This window comes from Ptychodera flava, chromosome 11 (assembly GCF_041260155.1).
Source record: "Ptychodera flava strain L36383 chromosome 11, AS_Pfla_20210202, whole genome shotgun sequence".
Taxonomy (NCBI): domain Eukaryota; kingdom Metazoa; phylum Hemichordata; class Enteropneusta; family Ptychoderidae; genus Ptychodera; species Ptychodera flava.
Genome location: NC_091938.1, coordinates 32,828,760 through 32,843,034, shown reverse-complemented (window position 1 = coordinate 32,843,034; position 14,275 = coordinate 32,828,760). Strand labels below are relative to the sequence as shown.

General features: G+C 39.1%; 3 protein-coding genes across 3 annotated transcripts in view; all 3 read right to left on the bottom strand.

Moving 5' to 3' along the window:
* LOC139144495 (uncharacterized) overlaps nucleotides 1-1,011 on the bottom strand; it is a 31,592-nt gene extending 30,581 nt beyond the window's left edge. Inside the window, exon 1 of the mRNA XM_070715192.1 lies at nucleotides 813-1,011. Within this exon, the coding sequence (XP_070571293.1) occupies nucleotides 813-1,011 (199 nt within the window). The remainder of the gene's footprint in view (nucleotides 1-812) is intronic.
* Nucleotides 1,012-8,701: 7,690 nt separating this feature from the next.
* Nucleotides 8,702-9,691, bottom strand: LOC139144492 (jerky protein homolog-like). Its single transcript, XM_070715191.1, has one exon. The coding sequence runs from the start codon at nucleotides 9,689-9,691 to the stop codon at nucleotides 8,702-8,704; it is 990 nt and encodes a 329-aa protein (XP_070571292.1).
* A 180-nt stretch (nucleotides 9,692-9,871) lies between these two features.
* On the bottom strand, nucleotides 9,872-10,303 carry LOC139144491 (tigger transposable element-derived protein 2-like). The gene has a single exon (XM_070715190.1). The coding sequence runs from the start codon at nucleotides 10,301-10,303 to the stop codon at nucleotides 9,872-9,874; it is 432 nt and encodes a 143-aa protein (XP_070571291.1).
* Nucleotides 10,304-14,275: the final 3,972 nt, after the last annotated feature.

Sequence of the window (14,275 nt, the reverse complement as noted above, 5' to 3'; positions counted from 1 at the left end):
CCCTAGTTTTGAATTGTGTACAATATAACTGGAGTTGGTTGAGAAGTCTTTGTAATTTAATAGCACTCTCTGCAATGAGTACTAAGTCATCTGCAAATAAAATGTAGAAAAGCTCAACCATACAAAGAGAGCATCCATCTATCCATGAATCTTGCTTGAACTCGTCGTATATGTCATTAATGAAAAACGAAAACAGAAAAGGTGAGAGAATACAGCCTTGTCTTACTCCATTCGGACAGTCAAAGAACTCTGTCAATCCATCATGGCTCAATACACATGATTTCACTGTATCATATATTGACACAAGTGTCTTAAACACTTTACCCCGAAGTCCTGCTTTCCCCAATTTATAAAACATTGCAGTTCTATTCACTCTATCAAAGGCCTTTTCAAATCGATGAAGGCACAATAAAATCTCCCTTTTCTAACATTTATATACTTTTGAATAAGAGTATGTAAAATGAAAATATTGTCAATTGTACTGTAACCTTTTCTAAAGCCAGCTTGTTCTTCTCTCAAAGGAGCAACGTTTTCTTCCCAAACCAAAGTCTGTTATAGAGAATACGTGTGTAGATTTTACTAATGATGGGTAGTGATGTGATGCCTCTGTAGTTTTTTGCTTTTGACTTATCACCTTTTTTAAAGATCGGAAATATTATCCCCTCGCACCATGAATCTGGAAATGTACCACTATCGAAAATTTTGTTGAATAACTTGCACAAAGAGGACTGATTTGATCACTACATTGCTTGAAGAATTCAGCTGCGATACCATCGATTCCTGGGGACTTGTATTTTTAAGAAAATTAATACTTTGTCTAACCTCTTCTTCTGATATTTGTTGATCAATAATTTCACTTGCAATGTCATCTTGATTGCTATTTTGAGCGCTATTCAACTCCCCCTTCATGGTGTCTTGGACAAATCTTTCCATTTCTTCCCATAGCTCACTGAAATTTTTGTTCTCTTTATCCTTCTCTGGGTTGAAAAGAGAATTAAAATGTTGAACCATTCACTATTTGAAAAAGACTTGGGCGTTGCTCAACGAGACTTTCTAAAGAAGGACCAAAACTTGGACGAATCAGTTGCCTTGAGTAATGATGTCAACTCGGCAATTCTGTTGATATTATGAGTGTCCTTTTTCGTTTTAATCAACTGTTTGTATTCTCTTTTCATGGTCTTGTAATTTATCAAGTCCTGGTGACTATGAGTTGACCTGTAGTTATTCAGTTTAGCGTAAACCTTGCTTCTCGTGCGACAACATTCCTTCTCGAACCAGCCGTAATTTGGTGAATGGTATTTTCTGCCATATTGCAAGGGTTTTGAAACTTTGTAAAATAACTCATTGAATATGCAAACAGTGGTCTAAACGTCGTCATCATCTTTGTTCACTGATTCGAGGAATGTCATCACAATGGCTTGCAGTTCTGGTTGGCTGCACTCACTCACAGATTTTTCAAATAGAAAAGAATATTTGGTGAAGGTCTTGCTCGAAATGGGTTGAGTTTGAAAATCTTGGGCTACTACACCACACACCTTAAATCTACATTATATTTAACATTAATGGAAAGTGGTCAGAATCTAATCATCTGCCAACTATAAGCTCTACAATACTTGAAAAAAAAGAGGATGAGACTACGACGTAATCCACTACACTTTGACCTCTCTCTGACATATGTGTGAAATCTCCAGCTTGGTCGCCAGGTACTCTGCCATTTACAATATACAAAGAAGCTGTTTTGCATAAATCAATCAAATGTTTACCATATACATTTGCTTCAGTGTCACAAGAATTTCTGTCGATTTCAACATCATCATTTACATAAGTATTTCCATCCAATGGCAGATGGTCGGTTGTATCAAGTAAAATTATGTCGTCAAGTCCACCTGTCCGTGCATTAAAATCACCTAATAACATAAATTGACAATCATCATATTGGTTTCGAAAAAAGGACATATCATTTTCAATATGAATAAATATATCATCGTTGGAATATCTTGACGAGTCCTGGGGCGTGACATAAATCGTACCCAATATAATTGCTTTATTATAAAAGGTCCAATTTTAGCAATAAAACTTCAGTTAAATCTAAATCTCGATTGAGTTGTTTGACATGTTTACTCAGCTTGTTTTACGAAACATACAATACCCCCACTTGGCCTACCTCTGCCGGAAAGACTTGAACGGATTATTTCAAATCAAACATAACCCTCCAAGAAAAAAGCACCCTTTTCGGTTGCCCAAGTTTCAACTAGACTAATAATATCATACCTTCTAATGAATGAAATGAAATTGTCATCCCGCCATTTGTATTTGAGTCCTCTGACGTTCCAAGCAATATGGGATATTAAGTTCGTGTTACCAACAGGCTGTAAAATCGATGACGTGTAACCAGGTTGATGTTCTCTATGTTCGTTCTGTAAAGGGGCTTGGCCAGTCTCCTATGGGCGAGATGAATGGGATTCTGTCTCTGATAGTGCTGTCTGGATGACCAGTGAGATCATCGTAGGCAAACACTTGGCGGCCTTTAGATTCCGAATTCACGACCAGTTTGTCGTATTTTACCCATGCTCTGGCAGACTTATCCTGTTCCAGGATTTCACGACGACAGGCGAATAATTTTCTTCTTGTGGCTCTCGTTCGAGGAGCAAAGTCTTCATCTATTGAAATATTACTCCCTTTCAGTTTCGATGCCCCACTTAGAATATGTTGCTTGTCTTTAAAGAATGTAAACATGTCAACTATAGGACGGAAGCCACGAACCAATGGTGCGTTGGCAATGCGGTGAACACGTTCAAAGGAGATGCTATCATTGATATCAAGCTTATATTTAACAATGTCCTTTATTTTTGTCTCTGAAGTCTCCCAGTCTTCATTTTCTCTGTCTTGTGGTACTCCATATTCTTTGGTCCTCATTTTCTTTGCGTTGATGTAACTCATTTCTTGTACGTATCAGCTCTTCTTTTAGTTCTTTTAAACCCTGTTCATCAATATTTTTCTATATCATAAATTCTTTTAGAGTTTTCATTACCTCCTCCTTCCAGACTGTGCAGTGTGTCTTCTCTGTTGTTCATCCTAGTCTCAAAAGTTGCAAATTTCTCCTTTATTTCTTTTGCGTCGTTCAAAGTGTCGTTGAATTTCTCCAATATATTTTCCACGTCTTCTCTGGTGACTGCACACTCTTGCGTGTTTGACCGGGTCGTTTTAGGTCCTGGGTTAGCTTCCACGTTACCGATTATCAATAATGCAAAGAAGCATATCCGAATGGCAAGGCTCAGCTTTCCTGGGTTACATAACAAAGGGGCTTGCATGCATACCGGTATTTTGTCTTTGTCCCCTCGTGTCAGGCCACCAACACAGAAAAGTCCGATTTTTAGTCTGTATTGATCAAGAAATATGCCCATATTGGCCTCGGTAACAGATAAGATACTTATTTAGCTCCTATGCAATACGTAGTAAGAAAGTTGTGTCATTTATCTCGGTTATTTCGGGAGTATTTTAGCTCACCTTCAGTCACACCTGTTGCTTGATTACCTGACCTTTGACCGTACGCATATATGCACCTTTAACCATCATATTCTAATGAAGTACAATTGTGTTATTCGACGTCTGTATATGCAGAAGTATAGCACGTTCTTTATGGAAAAATTATTCACAATTTGATCATAGACTCCCATGTGTAGTGGTTATTCACAATTTTACCATAGACTCCCATGTATAGTGGGTGAACATTTTGGGGGAAATTCTAAAGTCAATTTTTTTGTCTACATACCAGTTGTAACAACCCTATTCCAATTAAATACATTTATTTTATTTATCAAATATCTATAAATGCATAGATACAGTTTTGTATTGAAAAGTATGACATAATAGTTTTCTCATAGACTACCATGTATAGTGAATCAACATTATCAACAGCTAATTATCAATTAAATCCAAATATCAAAATTTTGTATACACATGGTTGCACGAAAATATTGCAATCCACCTCTAATTTCTGTTCAATCCCTTTGAGAGGTAATTTCAAAAATATAGAAAATATGGCAACTAAGAATGGGAAATTTGAACATTAACACCTTGTGAGTTTGTAAGGAGGGTAATTTGAAAAAATCTGAGCATTTTTTTTAATTCTATAGTTCCCCCCTTTACTCAAGCAATGGGGGAGTCATGAAATTATTGTCATCTTAAAGGGGGGGGGGGTAATCAATGATTTTGTTGCAATGGGTAGAGGAGTTTCACTTATTTTAACTGATGCGCAGGAAGAATTTCTGGGCCCAACCCCGGCCATAATAACTGAACGCTCTCTAAGTATTTTGATCGGGATGTGAATGTTGATAACTTGGGCGGAATGATCCAATATTCTTTAGAAGGGTGGGAGGGTGAGCGGGCAGTTCAAAATGGTCAACTATGTTTTTTATGAGACTTCAGAAATTATCCATAAACCCCATACGTACTCGTCACAAAATAAGACAGAATTTTCCCTCACTTTTAGAGACTTTTGATATCATCCACATGCAGTATTGATCATGTAAAGAGATATCATTGAAAGGTGATAGTAAATTCCGTGAAATAATCTAAACTTTCATTCACTCTGAACACGATTGGAACTATTTTGGGATAATTGGATGGTAAATTAATGTCGATTTTATCTACAAATGTAACCTCATCTGCTTTTTTTACGTTACACACTTATTTTTATAAGTAATTTGTAATGTTGTAACATTCAACTATAGGGCACCTTACATTTTTCAGAAATTTGAAAAATATGAATATCCAATTATCCCAAATTAGTTCCAATCGTGTTTCTGGCATTATGCATATTTTTGAACTTGAACACGACTTAAAGCTAGTTTCAGGGTCCGATATCTGATACTTCAGACAATTTCACGTTTTTCATCAAATGAACAATTTCAGACTTATTCACTTTATGTTCTGTTAATCGTCGCAGTGACCAGCATGCTTGTGTAGGTTACCCGGTTTGGCAAACTTCTCCCATGTGGCACCAAACCGATATCAAGACTACTTAAAGCAGTACCAACATGCCAAACTGTCTAGGAGCGCCCTTAACGTAGTCCAACTGTAATCCAAACGCCTGGAATGATTCAAAAATACCCGGAGCATCTATTTTCCAAGGGCAAGACTTCGATACTGAGATAAATTTATCAGAGTCTTTTTTATCAATTATCAATACTTTCCAGCAATAGGCCATAGAGCGCCCCGAGACAGGACCTGGAAATGGCAGGTTGAAAATGCAAAGAGCCTATTTAGGCCCCCTGTCAAGGGTTACCGTACCGGAAACAAAACAAAATCAGTTGATCTTAGACAACATATATACATCGAACCCAAAGCACTGAACGTTTACACGGTTTTAACTTATATATAATATATATTTTACCCAGAAATGAACGTCAAATATTTCACAACATACTTCCATGGTGGGGTAAGAGGTCTCATACCTATCTGATCTTCAACAAGAGTTCAGACGTTAATCAAACCCACACGTCATCGAAAGGACATCTAGTATATAACATTGCATGGCAAACAACAACCCAAGAGCATGACCAGATGACCTACTCCCTCTTTTGCGGATAGTACCCTCTACCATCTCTTATAACTACATAAAGCTCAGTTGAGGTCACATTCAACAAGCTATGCCATCAAAAGCCGGGTGACTTACTACTTAACTATAACAAAAAAATTACCTACTCATTTATCTAAACTTGTCTACTCAATCCGTATTTAAGCTTGTAACACGTACCCCATATCCGAAACTCAATATTGAATGACAATATGAATTTCACCGTTTAGAAAATGTATGACTTTCAAACTGGTCGTACAAACAATACTAAACATGACGATGCAATGATACCGACTTCAGATACTCTGCGTATTTTTTTTATTGCGACTACTTGTGAAAGCGACTCGCAGAAATATGACTACCTAGCTTTGAATTTTCCAGCAGTTTCATAACACGTCCTACCATGACGAACTTATAAAAGATAAATCGGATATGACTGACCGTGAACCATTGAGTAAAAATTTACAGTATCGATAAAAGACTTCGAATTGGGTTCAAACACACTCATAATATATTCATAAAAATGTGAGAGGACTTTTAAAAATGGTAAAAGTCATGTCCCCGAAGCTCAAAACTTTACATATTCGCCAGCACTTCAATTCCGCTCAGCACCAAATGACAGCAACAACACGAACTTTGCCGAGCATAATTTCGCATAAAAATTTGGCGAAACTACCGAAGGGTGCATGGTCGGCACTCTTCGGAAAAGAGAGTCGAGAGCTACCTGAGGCGAGGCGCACGTGAAGGGGTTACGTAACCGCTTCACACCTTGAAAAAATACCCGTTGCTAGTCTGTCTTTCTATTTGTCTGTGGTATTCTATGTAAATCTCGAAGCCTTTCGAACACACAAGATTCAGATATCTACACCTCAACATTGGTACTGGTACCGCAGCTCGAAAGTTATCCTCCGAAACAGGACAGGAACATTGCTGAAAGTCGGATTTTGCATGGTGGCTAAGGAAACCAGCGGTCTATCCTCAGAAAGCATGCGATGTACTGCCTACTGATGATGCTCCCTTGGCCCCGGCGTAGACTGTTGTCGTCTCGCCCCTACAACGTGACCGTCATCAATTACCTAACAATCACAGGATTCAGTCACTTGTGACTACAAATTTGATACAGTAATCTAGCACTCATCAACCAAAAGAATACATCAAAACAATAGTCGTGACCACGGGTTCAAGGACAGGGGGAGACACCATCAGTGAGTTGTAGAAATATTGTTTTGACTAGTTTTGGAGACCTATAGAATAACTGGTCATCTACATACCATTGCACATCGAACCGACAAGTGTTTGCCTAAATATAAAAATATGATGTCCGAAACGTTTCATCGCCTCTGTTACCGCCTAAACATTCCACTGTGTCTCCCAAATGCATAGATTTTGGTCGCGCTTCCAATATTTATTGACTCTTTCGCAAACATCTCGTCGACTATGCCCTTTGGCGAACGGTCCAAGTCTATGAACGTTGGCCGAGAACAAATACAATAGTGCCTATAAGTTAGGACATTTCATCAGTCAAATTAGGAAGGAATATCAAAGATGGAAATACTTTCGTGCCATACAGTTTTGACCTACGGTGCCTTGTTACGCATACATATATTGAATTGTACTGGTCGCATTACGCCGGCGTATCGCCCAAAACGTATACTGCTCTTTCTCTTCATTTTAGTTTAATGACTGATTTTTTTCCGGACAAGTTGCTTTGTAATATTTTTCCATCACTTGACACATTCACATGATGTAGATTTGTATTTTCCACTTTGTTGGCATAAATTTATATTTTAAAAACACATAAAATGAAAGACTGAAATGACGGCGTATGGACGCAAGTACGGGTTAAGAGTTAATCCGTTGGTGTTTACCGATCAAAAACGTTAAGATTTCGACGATGTTGTTGCACCCAGTCAGAACACGGCTAAAAGAGTCAATTATTTGTTATCTCTTAAAATGTATTTTTAGATTACGTTATAATAATTTTACACAAATCTACGTAGTGCACCATCATTTCTTATTTCGACCAAGAGAGAGAAATTTCTTTAATTGTATCGCAATTGATATCATTGTTTTCTTGCTCTTCACTTTATTGTACTGTTTTGTACCTTTAGTTTTTGACATTTCGTTGCTCTTGGAAAGATAATTATGATTTCCGGCATTATTTGTCTGAGTGATATTGCACTTGTTAATTAGGTCTCATGAGGGTGGCTTGATGTTTCTGTTGTACTGGAATGGGATCGATCAGGCCATAGTTTTCAAAAAGTGTTTGTTGTAGGTACGTCACATTTTTACTAAACTGCCGGAAATTCATAAGCATATTCATCTTCTAAATATCATCACATAGCACCAAGCCTACGCAATTTAACATAGCGCATAAAAGACCTGGCTTTAACTTCAGGCACTGTGCCGAAGCTTTATTTTCGTAATCTGTATCGGTCAAATTCAATCATGTGATCAACGTATTTTTTGAAAACCACTCTCATCTAAAATAGGTCTTTGCAACATTTCTTGTTTGTGCACTTGTTAAATGAGATAAAAAATATCCATCAAAACCAAAAAATGCTCTGAACCACGTACAAATTCCATGGTGTGAATGTGTATATGTATATTAGTTCTGCATTTAGTCTTCAAAGGTTTGCATAAGTGTATTCCTGTATTCTACTCAGATGAGCACAAATGCATACAGTAGAACGTCGATTATCCGAACGCCTAGGGGGACATGATTTTTGTTCGGTTATGCAAACAGTTCGGATATGCAATCTTAGGGAGTCTGGGTCACTTCAGGCCATACAGTACATGTATACAATCATACACACCAAATCAAAAGACAAAAAAACATCGTATTCATTACATTCATTTTATTTTTATTTCTCTTTAATAGTAGACTTGAAGACAGCAAATAAAATTTACAGCTATGAAGAAACTACATGTAGTAAATCACAGAAAATAAAAAAAAACTTGCAATGTGAACAGCAGCTCAATATAAACACAAACAATAACCTAAATTTTCACAACATATTACACGTACAAATGCACCTTGATTTACGTTTCAATAAAATACATGTATTCAAACAGACAAAGCTTGTGATTCTATGAGTTCATAGACTTAATAAAGTGTCCTGCTTACATTTTCTTGAAAAATGATGTGATGGACTTCTGCTTGGCAGTCTCTTGGCGCTTTCGGACGGCTGTCTGGTGCATGCTACGGAGCAGCAAAAGTTGCGTCGGTTCACAGTTCGGTTGTGCCTCTAGCCATAACAAACATCGGGAGAACATGTCAGCTGCTTCGGCGTTGGTAGGTATGGGTACGCTGGGTTCGGTGTTTTCCTTGTCATCGTCCTCGTCTTCCGATGCATCGATGTCCGTTGTTGATTTCTGGGCAGCCTGAATGATTTCTTCATCGGCGAGTGTTTGACAGCCGGGGTCACTCTCGTCGACATCGAACCACTCGGACGCTTGAACGCGATCGTCTGCTGGAAGTGCGTTGATAACTTCTTCGATGGTTTCGTCTGAAGCTGGGTTGGTGACTTCGGGGGTGCTAGCAGTTTCTGGCGTATCGGCGATATTTATTCGGAGTTTGTGCCACGCATTAGCGAGAGTGTCAACGGTGAGTTCGCGCCACGATTCGGCGATCATGTAGCAAGTGTCTTTGAGTGTGACAGTTTTCACACACTCAGTCAGCGATATGTTGTTGGAGTTTTCTTTCACGATTTTCCGCAGCATTTTCCCCTTGTAGCGACGTTTCAAGGCATTCAGCACGCCTTGATCCATGGGTTGAAGCAATGGTGTCGTGTTCGGTGGGAGAAACATGCACGTGATCAAACCGTCGTTACTCTGAAGAACATCGGTGCTGGGATGTGATGGCGCGTTATCGATGAGGAGAAGCGCTTTCTCAGGCAGCTGTTTCTGGCGTAGATGATGGCGGACGGATGGTACAAAATCATCGCGAAACCACGTTGAGAATAACTCAGCGCTTATCCAGGCATTGGCTTCGTGATAGTAGCGAACAGACAGATTGTCCATATTGACATGTTTGAAGCATCGAGGGTTGCGAGATTTTCCGATGATGACCGGCGGAAGTTTGTGTGTACCAGACGCGTTAGCACAACCCATAACGGTAACTCTATCTTTGCTAACTTTAAAACCAGGCGCGGATTTTTCACTGGAAGCAGCTAAAGTCTTTCTTGGTAAAAGTTTCCAGTAAAGCCCTGATTCGTCGGCGTTGTATAGTTGCTTAAATGTGTAGTTTTCTTTGTTGATGATTCATGGAGTTTTCGGATGAATTGTTTGACTTCACTTTCGTTCTGGACAGATATCTTGCCTCTGCTTGAAATTTTTCAACCATGCTATGCTAGCCTTGAACTGTGACTGCTCACCATGTAACTGTTCGTCAAACCACTTTGCCTTTTCTGTGATGATTTGCCCAGCTATCGGGGTGCCTCTACTTCGCTCCTGGGTGAACCACGTGAAGACGGACTTCTCGAGGGTTTCGTCGTTCGCGGTCTTCATGATCTTCCGTTTGAGGCCGACGTCGGTGTCCATCTTGCTGGCAAAGTCACGTAACTTTGCTTTACTTTTCTTGATGTCGGTAATGGTCGATTTACCAACACCAAACTCACGCGAAAGTTTGGTTGCACTTTCACCGCTTTCAAGACGATCGATGATGGATAACTTGGTGTCGAGGTCAAGCACGTGACGCTTACGTTTCACTGATGACGTAGCCATTATGACGTTGACAGAAGCTGCAGAAAGTTTATAGCGGAAGCACGGAGAGATTATCGATTCGATGTTACCAGATCACTCTTGGAATTACGAATGCCAACATCGCTCAAAACTCCAGACTTTATACCCTTCCAGCAAGCTAGTTAACACTTCTAAGGTCTGATGTAAATGCCGCGAACGTTTGGCGTAGAAACCGACCAAGTTGGGCGACTTCGGCGGTGACCTTTCAATGAGGCCGACAAAGCATGAATGTGGCCACATCGTTGACAACTCTGTCCAGGTGTTATTTTCACACGTCATGCGATCGCACTCAACTGGTTCATAACATTCACACATTAAAACTTATAACAAAAGGCGAATGGGCGGTAAGGTTGTTTAAAGAAATAACTTTATTGATAAAGTACAAAGAACTGTATGAACTGCTGCAACTTTGGGCGGCGGCAGTCTGTTTGTAGTGACAGGACACAATGACTTATTTCAGGGGGACACGGTGGCGGTTCGGATAACCGAACAATTCGGATAATTGACGTTCGGATAATCGACGTTTTACTGTACTTGCATAAAGGTATGTTCCATATACGAAAATATACGTGACGTATTCTCATCATTTACCTCGAGCTACGCATCTGAGTTGTTTTATTGGTAAACTGCCTTATCACATATGTTCAATAATTTACCGTATCGCGTAAAGGAATACTTTGTGTAAATACGCGCAATAACAAGCATTTCTGTAGTACCTTCACTCTTGTTGAAGCGAAAACGCTTGGACTCTCTGTTGTGCGGTGCAACAAAATAAACGCAGCCACAGACGTGTTTTTTTTTTTTTTTTTTTTGTTTTAGACAGAACACCCAAACTAAACATCATCAAAGGCACACCGCCTATTTAATCAACCCCACAAATCAAACAGACGATTCAATTCGTATTGTTATTGTTACAAAAAGTTCCTCATGACGAGTTGAGAATAAAACCAAAAATACAGAAAGAGCTTGAACGGCGCGGTATCACGTTTTCTGCGACTGCATCTACCCAAACTTCCTGGTCAATCGAGGTGGTAGCTTCAGCGAAACTGGCACAGCATCAATCGAACAAATACCGTATCAAGCAGCTCAATATAGATTGCTGCCATCGAAATGCCAGTATCGATTTTAGCGTAAGCTAAAGACGGAAAGTCCTTGCTTCAGTTTGTGAGTTGGATAAAATCATCGGTTTTTGTTCAACACGTTCAAAAGTACATCCTGGTAACACCAGCTCGCCTTTTCGATAGAAAAAAAAATCATGACATTTGCTACATTGTCTGTGTGTTTTCTCTGTAAAAAACGTCAGTGGCTGCGTTAATTTTGTCGCGCGGCACGACAGAGTCCACGCCGAATCCGTTTTCGCTGTAATACGCGACCGTGTTGCCGTACGCAAACATCATTTTAATATTCGTCAACAAAACCAGCGCGAGAATAGAACAACGTGTCTTTAGTGGCGAGTGTGTCCTCTGACATATTTCTATATTTCTTATATTATATAGGGCTCAGCCCTTGGTGTCGCGCCAGGGGTTAAGATTGGCAATGTTATTTGTATTGATTCATGATAAACTGTAATTGTTACTTCATAAACGTTTATATGAAAACTATGCCCAGTTTCCCTCTGATGAAAGCAGTTCACGTACTTACATGACGTCAACCCTGCAGCAGGGCAGGTATAGATTTTCTGTAGCGTGTAAAATTTTGGACAAAAATTGGCAATTTTTACAATGATAACAGCCTATGGCGTTAAACAAGGGACGTATTATGCAATAATTATCATTGCAATGGTACCGCACTGCCCACCTTCCACTTGCAAGCTGAAAACTATAGCGTTCCGTCTAAAAACTTGCAATTTTTGAATCTAATTATTGACACAGGGGGCGCTCTTCTATATTCAATCCCAGCATTCTTTGCGTATGCCCCCGTTCATATGCACGACAGTTTTCTCCGTTTATCTATATCAACGATACTTTGTATCAGCGACAAGGTGTATAATAACATTTACTGGCTAATAAAAGAGGTATATTTTAGAAAAGGCATGTTATATCATAGTAATTTGTTTCGTATTTGTTTATTTACGAGTACTCAAAAAAAAAAACATGGCGGCGCCCATCATGAGAAAGAAGGGTACCTTCCGGTTACTCGCATAGTATATTATGAATAAGCGCATGCGTAGTCAGTAAGCCGCTGGCGCGACTATTAAATCAAGTGTAATCTGAACGCCCTACCGACGGTCTCTCCATTTTTAAAGACGGGAAAATGAACTACATGAGCCAAGCCGTCGGTCGCCCATCGCCCACGTCAAAGTACGTGGTTATGTTATCTATCTTATTTTATCTATTATGCATAAAACATTGTTTAAGCGATTTTCTTGCTACCTCTTCAATGTAATTTACAATAATTTACATCTTCTAACACCTTGATTGGCGTGTTATTCTTTGCTTATGCACGTGCGTTGCGTTAAGGGGAAAGTTCACCAAGGATTATTTTTACGTATGTGCTAGCTTTATGGTCGCTTATTCTGGAAAGGTCTTTTTCGTCATTTATAAATCGCGCGATTTTTTCAAAAAACGGATAAAAATAGCACCGGAAGTTGCATTTTCAGGGCTTCATGAACTCCATGTAATTTGAATCATGGGTAATCATTACCAAGCTCGGCCCTTGCATCACGTGATATGGAAGGGACTATCTTTCGATGGGTATGGCATTGTCCACTACGCACGTTCACACCAGGCTGTGCGTATTTGCATTAAGTATTGTTCATACTGAGTATCCTTGCATAAACAATGGAATCAGTTAAATAAAGTGTCAGTTTTTGTGATGCTGTTTACCCGATCAATTCGACCACTGTTTTTATTCAACAACATGTTTTTCTCAAAAAATAATTTTATTTTACCCTTATCACTGCGACCCACCGACGGAAACTTGGAAATTCTCAATCTCTATTAATTCGATCCGATGATTTAGCCTTCTAAAAATTTCTTTAGTTGGTAAATGAACGATATTTCAGAACATCGAAAACAAGAGAGCTTTATGAATGCCTCTAATCACGGTCAGTGCAGACAAAAAGGCATAAATGTTGAACCGTCAAGGGCTTTGTAAATGGCTTTCAGATTGGTTTTCACTCCGGTTTCCACTGGGACACGATCATTTTTCGCCGAATGGGAAACCTTACTGATTTTGGTAAGCTTGATATCAGAAATATGCGTGAAGTTTTAATCGGCGTGTGTGGAGTACAAACTCTTTAGTCTCTATCTTTAGTCTCTGGTCGTTTGAACTTATTTTGGATCTTAATACCGAAAAAAATCTAAAGAGATTACCTACTCTCTCTCTCATAATCGTCTTTTCCGAATTCTTTCCATCCGCTGTTGATTGAATTTACTCAGTCTTTCTGCGTGTGAATCCACCACAGTATTTTCATCATCAATATTCTTCCTAATTTGTCAGATATTATGTTCTAAACCACGTGTTACTTGTTCCTTGCACACGTAGAGAGATGTGCCCCGCTCACTAAAAAGATTAGTTGCCGATATCTTGTAGAAATGCTGAAAAAATAGCTGAAGAAATATCGATCTGTCGGCCAGTACAGCCGATGCAAAACCCGGGCATTCTTACCTACTGGGGACAGAGTATTTTCAAACGAAATCGAAATGTCAAGGAAAGGCGACGACTTAATTTCTCATGTTGAAGAAAATACTCATTCAGGTTGTGTTGGTGAATAAATCGAATAGTTTTGTTCCCAATTAAATATACAATCTCGATTCTCGGCCTCATTGCCAGTACAAGTTGATCAACTTCCGTTTTGATAAAATACATCAGAATGCATTGAAATTTATTTGTATCACGAAATATCGAGAAATACATGTATTCTAGGATAAATAGCCTTCAGTCAGTCTCCTATCAGTCGAGACTGACTTGATAGGTTTCCGCCAGTCGTTACTGTGCGATCCAGTTTTAGTG